This window comes from Sinocyclocheilus grahami, unplaced genomic scaffold, assembly GCF_001515645.1.
Source record: "Sinocyclocheilus grahami isolate Dianchi unplaced genomic scaffold, SAMN03320097.WGS_v1.1 scaffold165.1, whole genome shotgun sequence".
NCBI lineage: Eukaryota > Metazoa > Chordata > Actinopteri > Cypriniformes > Cyprinidae > Sinocyclocheilus > Sinocyclocheilus grahami.
In genome coordinates, this window is record NW_015505344.1 from 995,247 (window position 1) to 1,009,316 (window position 14,070).

The 14,070-nt window shown below is 36.9% G+C and overlaps 1 protein-coding gene across 1 annotated transcript in view; it reads right to left on the reverse strand.

The window, feature by feature from the left end:
• Positions 1–274: 274 nt before the first annotated feature.
• Positions 275–14,070, reverse strand: part of LOC107593153 (spermatogenesis-associated protein 16-like) — a 52,387-nt gene continuing 38,591 nt past the window's right edge. The window contains exons 6-7 of the mRNA XM_016282759.1: positions 11,041–11,124; positions 275–770 (exon numbers count right to left, since the gene is read on the reverse strand). Of these exons, the coding sequence (XP_016138245.1) occupies positions 582–770; positions 11,041–11,124 (273 nt within the window). The 3' untranslated portion in view covers positions 275–581. The remainder of the gene's footprint in view (positions 771–11,040; positions 11,125–14,070) is intronic.

Genomic DNA, 14,070 nt, shown 5'->3' on the forward strand with positions numbered 1-14,070 from the left:
ATATATATATATAAATTAAATATATATATAATTTAAATGTTACCACATAATGCCCATTTTTACAGTAGCTCATGTGAAAAAACATTTTTATAATGTGATGACAATTATAATTGAGAATACTGAGAATGATGACAATAAATAAACTCAAAAGTAAAATGTGCTTAATTGTCATAGTAGTAATAATAATAATAATAATAACAACAATAAATAATGGTCCTCAAAACAGTAGTTTTATTTGAAAACGAAGTTATTTCTTACTTTTCCCCCCAATTTTTTCCAATACAGTTACTTAAGGGAAACGGTCCCTTTTCAGCCCTATATTTGCTTTAAAAATAGGTGCTATTTTATTCATGTTGCAAGAAATCAACCCAATAGGTGCCCAGGTACATTCATGTGAGGAAGGGGTTTTCTTGTGTGGAGGAGGGAGTCGTAAAATGAATGTGGGATGATTTGAGAAAAGACAGATCTGAATGATGGTTCGCCCGCAAAGCCCATTTATTTCTCTGAGGGTGGAGTAATGGCTCTGTGATGTGTCCTACTTCTTGGCAGAAGATAAGTGTTTGTGGGGTGGCGGAAGGGGCTCACTTATTGGATGACTGGGCTGAGGGTCCTGCATTCAGTTGGCCCTGGGGTGGTGTGGAGGGACTCCTGAGGGTCAGCTTTTTCAGGGCTTTCTTCTCTTTAGCCTTTTGCTGTCTGGTGGCTCTCAGTGCCTTCTTCTTCAGGTAGGTCTCCTCTAGCTGATAAAGCATCTCCTTCACTGCCTCCACCTGAAAAGGAAAAGTTCCCCCACATGATTGTTTGCGTAGCTTCATGAAGAAGACGTTTCGAAGAATATAGCTGCTCTTTTCAATGTAACAAAGGCGTACAGTATAATAACCAGGCACTGTCAAATTCCAAAAAAAGAGCAAAAATCACCATAGAAGAAGCAGCCATCCAAAGCATACAGTACAGCTTCTAAAGATGAAATTTGTGTTGCTTTTCCCTTCGCCATAGCTCTCAAATAGTATCTGAATTTTGCATATTTGATTAGAAGACACTGAAAAATCAACAGCATCCTCCATCATTAAACCTCCAACTTTGCATCTTGACATGCAAAATTTGAATGTGGGAATCCACAAATTAGATTTCAGAGTTCCGATGGATTTCGTAGCACTTTTATGATGCTTTTTGGTCGTTTGAGAAGCGTGACAGTCCCTGATTATTGGGGGTTTAAGCTTATTTTATTTTATTTTTTAACGTTTCAGCCCAAAAGAAAGGTTTTTTAAATTTATTTATTGAATTTATATGTTGTTTACATTTCATGTGATAACATTTATTAATGTTAAATCAATTTAAATATATTATTTTAATTCTCTTTATTCCAAGTTTTAATACAATATAAAAATTATATAAGACTAGTTTTTAAAGCTATTTCTACCTCATCAGATCTTTGAAAACCTAAATTATATAATTTAATAATGTTAAATAATATATATATAACTTGAATAAAATCAGTTTAGACGTTACCAAAAAAAATAAAAATTCTGCCAGGACATTATCCATTAAGTTTATAATCTTAAAATGAATGTGGAAAATGTCTTCATATGAACACAGTTAACACCCATTGTGTCCTATTTTTACTGACTTAGCACATTTTTTCAAGTTGTGACAATTTTTACAGTGTAATGAGAACATGCAAAGATCATTTCTCATTTTGTGATCCACTGAAATTTAGAATAACATGAGGGAAATGAATATTTATTTTTGTATGTACTGTTGCTTTAAGACATAAACAAACACACACTATCAGAAGACAGGGACATATCATATTCATCAAGCTTTTGCATTTGAGAAGTTTGCAGATCAACACTGAAGCACATTTTTGAGACCTCGCAAACCCCCCCTCAGAGACTTAATTACCTCAAAAAGAAAGGGACGTGGCTCCCCTTTCGCCCTCTCATTTCTGAGAATATGGCTAGGCGTGGGAATTTATTGTGTCTGTTCTCGGAGAACGGGGAGTGAAATATGAAAGTGAATGCGGGATGAAGAAAAGCTGCGAGTTAGGAGATGGAAAAGAAAGGTGGAGGGAGAGAGAGAGAGAGAGTGTCAGAGGCTCTGCAGTTCAGAAACACAAAGTTATGAGTAGGTGGTGAGTCCCGTTTGCTTATGAATTCAGTCCAAGTGTGTTTGTTTGGAAGCTTTTTCCTTTTTCTCCTCTGGGAACCGACCTGAAAGCTCCACAGCAGTGTTCTCTCTTCCCTCTCTTCCCTCTCGCTCAAATACGCTTCCATTTTTTAATCTTTCCTTCTCGTTTGCGGTCCTCATGTCCGGCTCAGAGCGAGTAATAGGCAAACGGGCTGGCCACCCACTCACAAACACACAGACTCGGCTCTATCCCAACAACAATTAGCTCTTCATTACTGTGCATATCTGTGTGTGTGTGTGTGTGTGTGCAGGGCATGGCTCTTTGCTTCTGCTATCGCTCAGGCATTCAGCAGCGATTCACGAGCTGTCAAAATGCCTATCAAAAATGCCCCAAAACAAAAGGCCTCCTCGTCACAGAGGAAACAGAGCCTTGATCAAAGAGCCCGTCCGCTGCTTCAAAAATATGGTAAAGCTCATTATGCAGTCAGACTGTCAGTCCTGCTGGCCTTTACTGGCCTTTTAACCGTTTACATAGTTAGACACTTATTCACTAGATGGAGTTTGGGGGTCCTAAACTCGGCCCCTGGGAGGCCAGAGCCGAAATTGTTTGAGTATGTGAACAGAAAAATAACATTTCATAAACTTTTATTATTGCTGTGGGGAAAATCATGTAGTTATGGCTAAAATGATGTCTCAGTCAGACCCTTCTCGCTCTGCATGCCTGCTGTAGTCATGACAATCAGTGCACGAGAATCAGCGTTAAAGCTGTGATAAGTCTCTTTATTTATTTTCTGCTGAAGTTAAAAGATGAGTATCTGTATAATAAAATACTTTAACTAAAATTGTCACTTAAAGGAGTCAGGACATGAGAAATCAAATTGGCCTTGATCTTTCGACATATAAGAGGTCTCTGTATAGTCAGGGTAAGTTCCATATTTAATTTTTAAACGTGTTTAATGGATTATACTGTTGTTTAACAACGTATTGATTGTTCAGCTGATGAAAAGGTTTTTCTAAATAAATAAATTGCATTTAAAATGGCGTCTAACCTGACCAAAGTGTATTAAAGCATCCTGCAAGTGCTTAAAATGTCTTCATTATGAACAAAGCATTTATTTAATCAAGCTCCAACAATGGCTCATTTTGATATTATGATCTGTGACGTCACATGGGAAAAATAGAGCAAGACATCAACGAATAGTTAGTTACGTCTTATTTGGTTTTTATAACTCTAACAAGAATCTAAAAGACAAGTATAAGTGTTTTTATACATAAATTCAGTTTTTTTTGTCTGTTAAATTATTTATGATTTTTTTGTAAAGACTTGAAATGTTATTTGAATACTATCTCTTTTTCCAGCAATGTCAAAGCCTTAAAATCCTATACATTGTGCACAAAGTATAATATTTATGCATTTTTATAATGTGCTATTGACTATGTGTTTTTATAGGCTATAAGGGAGAGAGGGATTTAGCAAAAAAATAAAAAAATAAGGGGAAGAGGAGAGAAAAGATAAAAAGGTGTTTTTTTTCTTCTTTTTTTCTTTCCTCTTCTTTATTCTTGAATCTAATTTATTTTAATTTATACATTACCCCGGCTCAATCTTTTATTTTTTTGGTTATTTTCCTGGTTCTTTGTATATTGTTTATATATATATTATTGTTGTTATAATTTGATTTGAGCTGTAAATGTGTGTATTTGCCTTTATGTATGTTAATTTTTTTTTTAAAGGGGTCATATGATGTTGCTAAAAATAACATTATTTTGTGTATTTGGTGTAATGAAATGTGTTTATGCGGTTTAAGGATAAAAAAACACATTATTTTCCTCATACTTTACATTATTGTTTCTCCTCTATGCCCCGCCTTTCTGAAACGTGTCAATTTTTACAAAGCTCATCGGTCTGAAAAGCAAGGTGTGCTCTGATTGGCCAGCTATCCAGTGCGTTGTGATTGGCCGAATACCTCAAGCGTGTGACAGAAATGTTACTCCCCTTACCATATTGTGATGCCGTGTCCCAGCCGGAGCGAAGAGACAAAAACATTAAAACCCATTATAAACGAGGCATTTGTTGCATCCAGTGGGGACATAATTACGGATTTTAATGACTTATACTGTCTTTTTACGTGTTGCATTGCATCGCGCCACGTAAACATAAAACCCGTTTGAATCGTCAGTGGCAAATTCTTTAAATATAAAAACTAAAGACTTACAGTCTGTGAGTCAGAACAGCCGGCATTCTACCAGGATCAGGAAACAGTCCTAAGTTGATGTATTTCCTCAGCGACCAGCACGGATCAGCTTCAGGCATGATGAAGCAGATATCATCCTCTTTTGGAAGGCCAACAAGTAGTTTCGCTTTCACAACGAAGCATACCGCGTCTTCAAGACATGGCGGCGGCTGCAACAATACTACAGCGAGAATAAAAGTTACGCCTTCTTTCTTTGCGTGAACATTTGGGTGGCGTTATGCAAATCTTCCCACATCCTGACGTAGACATGTGGGGGCGTGTTAGAACGAGCCGTTTTAGGTAGGCGTGGTTGACCCCTTAACTTTTATAAAGAACATCTCTTTGGATTTGAGACTTTAGTCTTTGCAACTTTACAGATCTTCTTTATGCACCAAGAGCTTGTAACACTCCAAAGAGAAAGGAAAAATTTAAATCGCATCATATGACCCCTTTAAAAATCAACGAACAGTTACACAGTGTCGCACATAAGCCATGTCCACTCGCATTCAGTCGCTTTAACGGCTGACACCTGTCTAGACTGGATACAGAGTATACAGATGTGCGTAAAATTTCTCTAATGTACTCCACGTGCTAGCGCTGTTCGACACAGCAGGAACAAATGAAGAGTAACCCAGTGTCAGAAACGAGTGGCTGGTTTGTTTTTAATGGCGTCCCGGGTCACGTCGTAGGATTATGTTTGTTCGGAGCATCAAACTTTTTCACAAAGACAGCTTTTGTTGAAAGTTGAAGGAAACAACTAATCTGACAGCAGCTGCATCACAATCCGTAAGTACACGATTTGATAATGCCTTGCCTGTAAATTACAGTATGACATGTTTAAAGCACATGCAATGAGGTTAGCCAGTCATAACAGTACCAATCATAACAATTGCCTTTTATTGGCATGCATTTCAGCCACTGTATTTCATTTCGGATATATATATATATATACACACACACACACACACACGTATCCGTATTGTTCTTGTGTTCAGTGTATATACAAAAGTCCAAAAATATTGTGTGAACATGAATACCTATTAAGTATGCTAAGGAGATCATGCTGCCTGAAGTTTTTCTATTTCAGGAGGTCAAAGGTCACACTTCTGCAGGGTTTTTCAGAAGTCAGATTGTTCTCTGCTCTCAGAATAGACAAGCACCAAAGCGCAGACTTCATGTAAGAACGATTACTCATATCCATTCTCCCTCCTGCGGGAGGAGTCAGAAATAGATGGGATGGTGGCTGGCAAAGAATGAAACGAGCTGAGAGCATGTAGCTTATAGTCATAAATGTGAAGACGCCCATTTGCTGGGGCAGGGATGAGTGCACTTATACTACTGTGGTTGGAAAACAGCCTGAAACGCAGCATCTAATGACTCTCTAAAAAACAAACAAATAGCCAAATCATTCCATGTACGGCCACAATATGTGAACTCCAGCACTCATCAGAATGTGTCAGTTAATGCCCCTTTGATTCATGTAGAACAAATTGGGGTTGGAAATTAAATCTGCTGCTGGTGGGTTTCTGAGAAGGACGTGCTGCCGAGCTTCATAAATTAACTACTCAGTAATATGAAGGAAATTAAGGGCTGGGAAGCACTTGAGCTGCATATCAAGTCTCATATGTCTGCCTAGTTTTTTAGGCTTTTTATGCCTTTATGTAAAGCAGTTGATTTTTTTCAGTTTTTCATCACACATTTTCACGTATATTTAGTGTTAATATTGCTGCCTGCTGTATGTTAAGTTACTGTTTGCTAAATCAGCACCTTAAGCTTAGCATCTGGTAAATCAGTTATTCTCAAATTTTAATTTTATTTAAAAAAAATTTTTTGTCATTCATGTTTTGGCCACTGTATTGTACCGTTGGTATTTTTATCTTCTGTGGGCAGATGGATCACATCTTGAGATTAAGAGAAGGAATCCATGTCCAGACTGTATGTATGTGTGCTGACAGATCAGTCTGTATTCGGTATTTGATAACAGAGGTCTCCCTTGGGCTCGGATCCTTGTTGGCATGTTTTGGCTGCTGTTAATCTTTTGGCCTGGTCTTCCCAGAAACCCTTGGGTGAAGATTAATCCAGTGACTTCATTTCAAAAAGATGGTCCACAATGTTTAGTTTAAGATTAGACGTACTGCTAAATTGGGAGAATGAAGCAGAAGACCACGTGCTCCACAGAACAGAAAATAGGCTACAACGCCCACAGACCTGGGCCTCTCAACAATGCCTCTGGTTCCTGTCTGAAATTCTGATTTGTTCCATAAAGCAAAACAAACCATGTTTGAATGGGGTTGGGATAATATATAAAATATTTATAATCTATAGTTTTATTTTGAAAAAATAAATAAAATAGCCAACATTGTGAATATCGCAATTATTTTAAAGATGCTTTATATTTAGCCATTAACTTTACTAAACACCATTTGGACAGTTTTGTCTTCAAACTTTGACTTATTTGCATATGTTTTGTTTAATTATTTTAGAAGGTTATTTTAGTATAAAAGATCAATTAATTGTAATTAAAAAAAATTACAATTCTTGATGGTACATGATCTAGCCTACATGGCAGTTTAGTTCTGAATGGAATTAAAAAGCTGTTAAGCAGTTTCAGAGAATTTTTAAAAATATATAAATTCACAAAAATGATTTTATATACATAGAAAGCATATTAATTTGTCAAATAACTTCAGATAACTGAAAATGAAATCAAATGTTGTTCCATCATCATTCAGCCATAACAGATATATTTATGTACAAATGAAACAACATATTCTAACCTTTGCTTATTAAAATATATAAAAGAAAAAGTAATCATTCTAAATGGTATTATATTTTAAATGATTAAAAACGCCTTGGTGATAAATGCGTAAACTCTAGTGGTTTAAAGGACAGTGGCAATGACATGTAAAATTGCAGTTAATCAGTTTTGGGGGCTGCACTGTGATCCTTAAATAGTGTCTTTAATGTTCTTTAATGATTATTATTATAAATATGCTTTATAATAAAAAAGATTTTTGGTATATAAAACTATTGCTGCACTGAATGACATTTTAGTGCATGTCTCCTGTAAAATAATGTATGAAAAATAAAAATAGGAGCTTATAATGTACGGAAAAAAACAAAGCTGTATTAAACTTTCATTATTTTGATGCTTGAAAACCCCATTTCACCCAGTCAGTTCAGTCATGAAACTCTAGATGGCGCAGACTGATAGGTCCTTTACATGCAATCACCTACTTCATGGCACAAGCTGATGATTTATATAGTTCAGAGAGCCCCGAAACCCTCCACCTCTCCCAGCTCCACCTGTCTAGATCTGGCAAGGGATTTATGTATGCCTATTCATGCTGCAGCAGCATATCTTACATGCTCACAGCAGCGGGTCTGTACTTGCTTTGCAGCAGCAGCGTAACAAGTCTACTTCACCAAGACCAAATATATTAACGTTGTAATATCTATTAATACGCTAAAATCATTCTAAGAGTTTATAATGAATGTATGTATTGAGTGTTCAGCACTAAAATCCAGTGATTTCTGGCTGCTGCAGTAATGATTTGAGCCGTGAATGATGGTGTGATGACTTTAAGTGTGTGGAAATATGCTTGTTGCTTTTACAGAGCACTATCTTTCATCTTATAAAGAAAACACCCAATTGCAACCTTTTTCCAAACCAGCTGGCTTTCCAAAGGTTGTGCCCTTGAGCAATTACACTGTGATGAACTCCACAGCTGTGCCAGAAATGTCTTTCCCCTGGTTTTAGTATTTAAACATCATCGGTTCCACGGTGGGCCTCATCTCTGGCCGTTGCCCTTTCTTCCTCCTTCACTCCCTTTGTCCCTAATGCTGGCTGGATGATGCATGAGACAGATCTGGAGTGAAAGGTCATGTCCACAGGAGAGAGTGTGAGCTTTAAAGAAGAGTGTGTGTGTTTGAGCAAGAGTGTGTGACGTAATCAGAGCGGCTCTGAGGTGCGGGCAGCTGATGGAGTGATTAATAAGGGTCCGTCAGTAACCCCCGGCGACAGGCACTGCTGTGGCTGAGAGCGATTGACCCGTTGATGCACTGTCTTTGACTGTGTGAGTGTCATCATTTCTTCCTCAGCGTAATTCATCACCGCCGCAATCCAGACAACACATTTCCTTTCTTGACCCAACAGTCCCCTACTGAACCGAGCCCTGGATTCTGACCCATAACCCCACTAGCCTGAAAACGACATCCTCCACTCTACTACTAAAATGAAACCTGGCTAATAACCTCTGAAACAACCCTGTTCCTGGAGTCCCCCAACATTGCACATTTTGAATGTGTCCTTTTTCTGAGACACCTGCTTCATGTCATGGAGTCTCTACTAATGAGCTTGTTGACCTGAATGGGGTGTATTTGATTAGGGAGAAGTTCAAAATGTGCACCGATCTCCACTGCTCTGAAACATCCTAAACACCCTCGTAATCAAAGCTGTCACCACAATGTTCTTAGATCTTTTACTTTAGACTTTGGATTTGCATTGTTGTGTAGTAAAGTTCCAGTTAGGTGAACCTCTGAATTCATATAGAGAAAAGACCAAGATCAATAAATACGAGGGTCTAAATACACAGACTGAGTTTAACATGAAGGAAACTCTCATTTTAGCAGTTTTAGTGTTGATTTGGTATTATTTATATACTAGTAGTATTCCTATAATTTTTTACAAAATGTATTTAAAAATGTAAGAGTTGTAAATTATACATTTAAATTTGTTGTATATTAGTTTGTTTTTCATTTTAGTTGACGTTTTAGTAATGTTATGTGCTCTGTCAGTTCTTAACTAAAGCTTCTATTTACCTTTAATTTATAGTTATTTCAGTTTTTAGTTTTAGTAATTTTAGTACTTTTTAAAGAGGTCATATGATGCGATTTCAATTTTTCCTTTCTCTTTGGAGTGTTACAAGCTTAAAGAAGATCTGTAAAGTTGCAAAGACTAAAGTCTCAAATCCAAAGAGATATTCTTTATAAAAGTTAAGAGTCAACCACGCCTACCTAAAACGGCTCGTTTAAACACGCCCCCATATGTCTACATCACTATGTGGGAAGATTTGCATAACGCCACCCAAATGTTCACGCAAAGAAAGAAGGCGTAACTTTGATTCTCGCTGTAGTATTGTTGTTGCCGTGTGTTTCGTTGTGTCGGCCTCCACTCACTCAAGCCAAGTCCTCTTTTGGAAGGACACGACTAGAAATCAGTGGTTAAGTTGTATTTACAACACTGTTCCAGAATAGTTCAACCCAAATATTAAGATGTGTGCAGCGCATTTTATGGAGGACTGTTTCCTGATCCTGCACAGTATGGTATGGGTGTAACATTTCCGTCACAAGCTTGTGGTATCCAGCCAATCACAACGCACTGGATAGCTGGCCAATCAGAGCACTGGGTGTAACATTTCCGTCACAAGCTTGTGGTATCCAGCCAATCACAACGCACTGGATAGCTGGCCAATCAGAGCACACCTCGCAGATGACTTTTCAGACCGATGAGCTTTGTAAAAATCGACACGTTTCAGAAAGGCAGGGCATAGAGGAGAAACAATAATGCACAGTATGTGGAAAATAATGTGTTTTTTAACCTTAAACCGCATAAACACATTTCATTACACCAAATACACAAAATAATGTTCTTTTTAGCAACATCATATGACCCCTTTAAAAGTTTATTTATATATTTATATCTTTATTTCAGCTTATTTCAATTACCAAAAGCAATTTTTTATCTGTTTTAGTTCACAATAACAGCACTGGGTAGTTTTGCATCACCATAATCGGAGCTCTTGATGCATGGCTCGAATCTGGTATAGGTTTTTAGTTTAACTTTTATTAATTTTGTTTAAAAAAAATTATTATATTCAGCTCAAACTGTTTCTTTTTTCAGCCAAGGCAACATTGGCAACATTTAATCTTAAATGGGAACCTGATCTCCAGTGTTACCCAAATGCCTCCGTGGCGCCAGCTAAATTCATAAACAAGCAGCTAATGTAAACACTAGCATTTCTTTGAGCCTACACATTCCACTCAATAACTACAGATTTCAATACATGTACAAATACCTGAGAGAAACTGACTTTTTTTAAAATCTTCTATATACTCTTTAGCTTTCAAAGTTTCCTCAAACTTCCCTTTGAAAGTCTCCATTCTGGTCAGGCTTCCAAAAGAGTGGGAGGTAGATTCAATTAATTGAGGCACAAGGTGGTAAACAGGCTAGCAAACACTGCCAATAGTTTCCATGGTGCTTCAGAACAACATTTCAAAAACTCAGTGTGTTTTATAAAATATGAATCATGATTCTGGGGCGTAATTCTGTCCTTGCCAGGGTCCTGGCTCAATTTCCTTCTCTCAGTAGCAATCTGAAGAACCCAAGCTAGACTAATTAACGACGTAAATACATTTATAGACAAGTATTAAAGAACTGCCCACACCAAAAGTTTCATTTTGAAGTTCACGTGACTTGGTTTGCCATAATAAAAATGGCAGTTCTGCCAAAAAGTCTCTGCAGCCCCTGAAGACCACCTCGGAAAATACATTTTACCCTTATGATTTAGTGTATCAAATGTCTTTTTTGAATTCTGAGGAATGTGTGTATGGGCACTGAGTGGCATTTGTGCCCCATCTACACACGCCGTCATTTTCCTTTTCTCTTTTGCTGTCTATTTACCTTTTGCATTGCATTCCACACACGTTCCTGATCAGGCCGCTTGCCTTCAAGGGTGTCCATGGTGTCTGCCATTAGAGCCAGCAGCTGCCAGGAGGAGATAAAGATTATCACAGCTCAGTTCACACAAACGCCATAACTTTTCTAAACACTGCACCTTTAAAGCTAATTAAAAAATCATTTGTTGGCAGCTGATTCTTATAAGTCATCCCTCATATAATGAGGACTTTCTTCTTGTTCCCCTTTGGGTGGTGGAGAGAGGGAGGGGGTGGTCTTGGGTTTTTACAAGGCTGGTGGTTAGAAATTGAAACAATGTGGACAAATTGAGGAACAACACTCGTCCATCACAGGGCACAGCAGATGGGAATGTACATGCTGCACACTGAGACCCATTTAGCTGAGAGAGAAGGAAGGGGAAGTTAAAGAGTGAAAGAGACACTATGAAACGGAGAAAGAGACAAAAGAGAGAAAGTATATGGGTTAATGACATGGCATTGATTTATCATTTATGAATTAATATTAAATTAATTTAAATATTTTACATCTTTATGGGCAAGACATCTTGAGATTGTAATGAAGAAGAAAAAAATCCCATGAAATGACTGGGGGAAAAAATCTTGTTATTGAATAATTATTTCAGGTAAATAATAATATGAATATACTTAAAGTATATTCTTTTTGAAAAATGATATTGAAATGATAAATGATATCAAAGTCAGTTTGTTGTAGGAATAATAACCTGTATAAATAAGGTTATTATTCCTATAACCTGTAGGAATAAATGTGTAAAACCAAACTCAAAACTAAATACATAAATACATTTTTTGTACGTATCAAACTAAAAATGTATGTACCGTACTTATATATTTATATAACCAATTTATAATATCTATATATATTAAACATTTGTTGAAAACAACATTTTTCAAAAAATACTAAGATTAAGAATGTTCAGACCCATTTTGCTGAAGGATCAGTTATTTAATTAAAATTTTTAAAAAGTGAAGTGGAATAACATTATGAAGATATTTAATACTATTTCTTTTTAAATTGTCCAAAATATCAACGTCAAACCTGCAGGAAGGAAATTATAGAACAGGGTATGACATCACAGAGAAGACATTTAGCAGATGCTTTTGATCCTCTTTTGTAAGTTGCTTTGGATCAAAGCAAATTGTCAAAGAGCCAACGATTTTCATAATATACAGTTTCAGGTTTATTAGAAAACTTTTAGCAAGCTAAAAAAAAATGTTGAGAAGAAATAGTTTTTTTTTTAAGTCTGTGAACCAGTGGTCCTCAACTCTGGACCTCGAGATTCACTTTCCTGCAGATCGAGGATCAAACCTGGATTAAACTTGATTAGGGTTGGAGCTAAACTTTGGAGGAAAGTGGACTTGAGGTCCAGAGTTGAGGACCCCTGCTGTAGACCATCATTAAAATGAAAAAATAAAATAAAAATAAATACAGTTAAAATGTCATAATACTTTTAAAAACAACTTTTGCTGAAAATTATGTATGACTTTTTTCAAAAATGTCTAAGATTAATAGGAACTTGGCACATGTGATTCAAATTGGATGGAAGTGGTTGGTCACGTGCTTTTACCAAGTGCTGTTTAAGTAAGGGTATTCTGCCTTTGTGTGCTGTACAGTTTATAGAAAGTGGAGTCACAACACTTTTTTTCACATAATCGCTCTCTACACTCTTATTTCTGTTCATGAATGTAAGTACATAACATTTCCAGGAGCAGCATGTAGCCCTGAATCCATATTCACCAAGATGACAAAAAAAGCTACAGTATATACTTTCAGCTTATTTATAGAGCTTCTTTCAATGAACAGAGATGTGTGCTTCTCTGTTGTAGATTTCTATTTAAGTACTCATTTAGGTCTTTGTAATTTGTCAGTGTAATTCTGGGAAGTGTTGTATGGCGCCCATACAAACATCACGCTAATTGAACGCCCCGTGGCTCTCCATTCATGACAGATTTGGTCACAATCTGGCATACATCACACTCTATTGATCTGGGCTAATCTCACCAGTGTGGAGCGCTAATCTAGTAAAGAGGCAATTATGGTGCTTCAGCACTATATGCCAGAATGAGATTTATGCCACCTCCTTCTTCTATTCTTTCTTTTTTCTCGCTCATTTTCTCTCTTCTGTTCTGTCACTTCTATATCTGCACGCACAATAGCAGTTGTCTTCTATGTCTGCGCTAGTTTCTCTTTCAGTCTCATAAATATTCACAGCAGAGCTGTTTTATTGCCGTGCATAATTCAGGCCTTTATTAAAACAAGCTGGCCCGGTTCTGCTCTTGTGGTGTGATGTTACTTGATTGCATCAACCCTCTCTCATAGTAAGACCAAGGAGGTCTATTGCTTGAACTTAGTGATTTTCTCATAGAGCCACAAAAATAGATATTTTATGTCTATTAACAACTCCAAAAAAGCATCAGGCTATAGGCTACTGTGAAATGTTAGCGGTACATATGTTGCTTGTAAAACATTTGTAGTCAGACTCAGAATTCATAACTTTTGCCTGCGTTTCGATTCAGTTTCCATTTGCAAGCTCCTAATTCAATTTATTTCTGATTTATTTGCATATATTTTAGTTAGAATGTCCATTTTGCTTGTGTAAGAAATGATTCATTAAAAGAAACGACTAATGCATGCAAGTTGTTCTGTATGTTTTTGATTCACTAAAAAGAACAGACTCACAGCACCTTCCAGCAGTGGCTAACTTGGGTCAGAGCTCAGTGAGAGCAGTTACCATCCGAAACTGCTCTCAGATCAGGGTTAAGTGTGTTTAGGATGGCCCAGAGCTATCAACAGATCTGCATAAGTAGCTCAGCCTGCTCACAGCGAGGGGAACACTTAAACAGCGATGAAAGGAAATAAAGGAATGATCTCTATGTAAATGTGCGTTTAGACTAAATTCCCACTTCAGACTGATCAGATTCCGATAGAGAATGTTTCTAATCTTGCATAAGATATAGCATGCAGATTTCGTTTCATTCTTGTATTTTTCAGTGCATG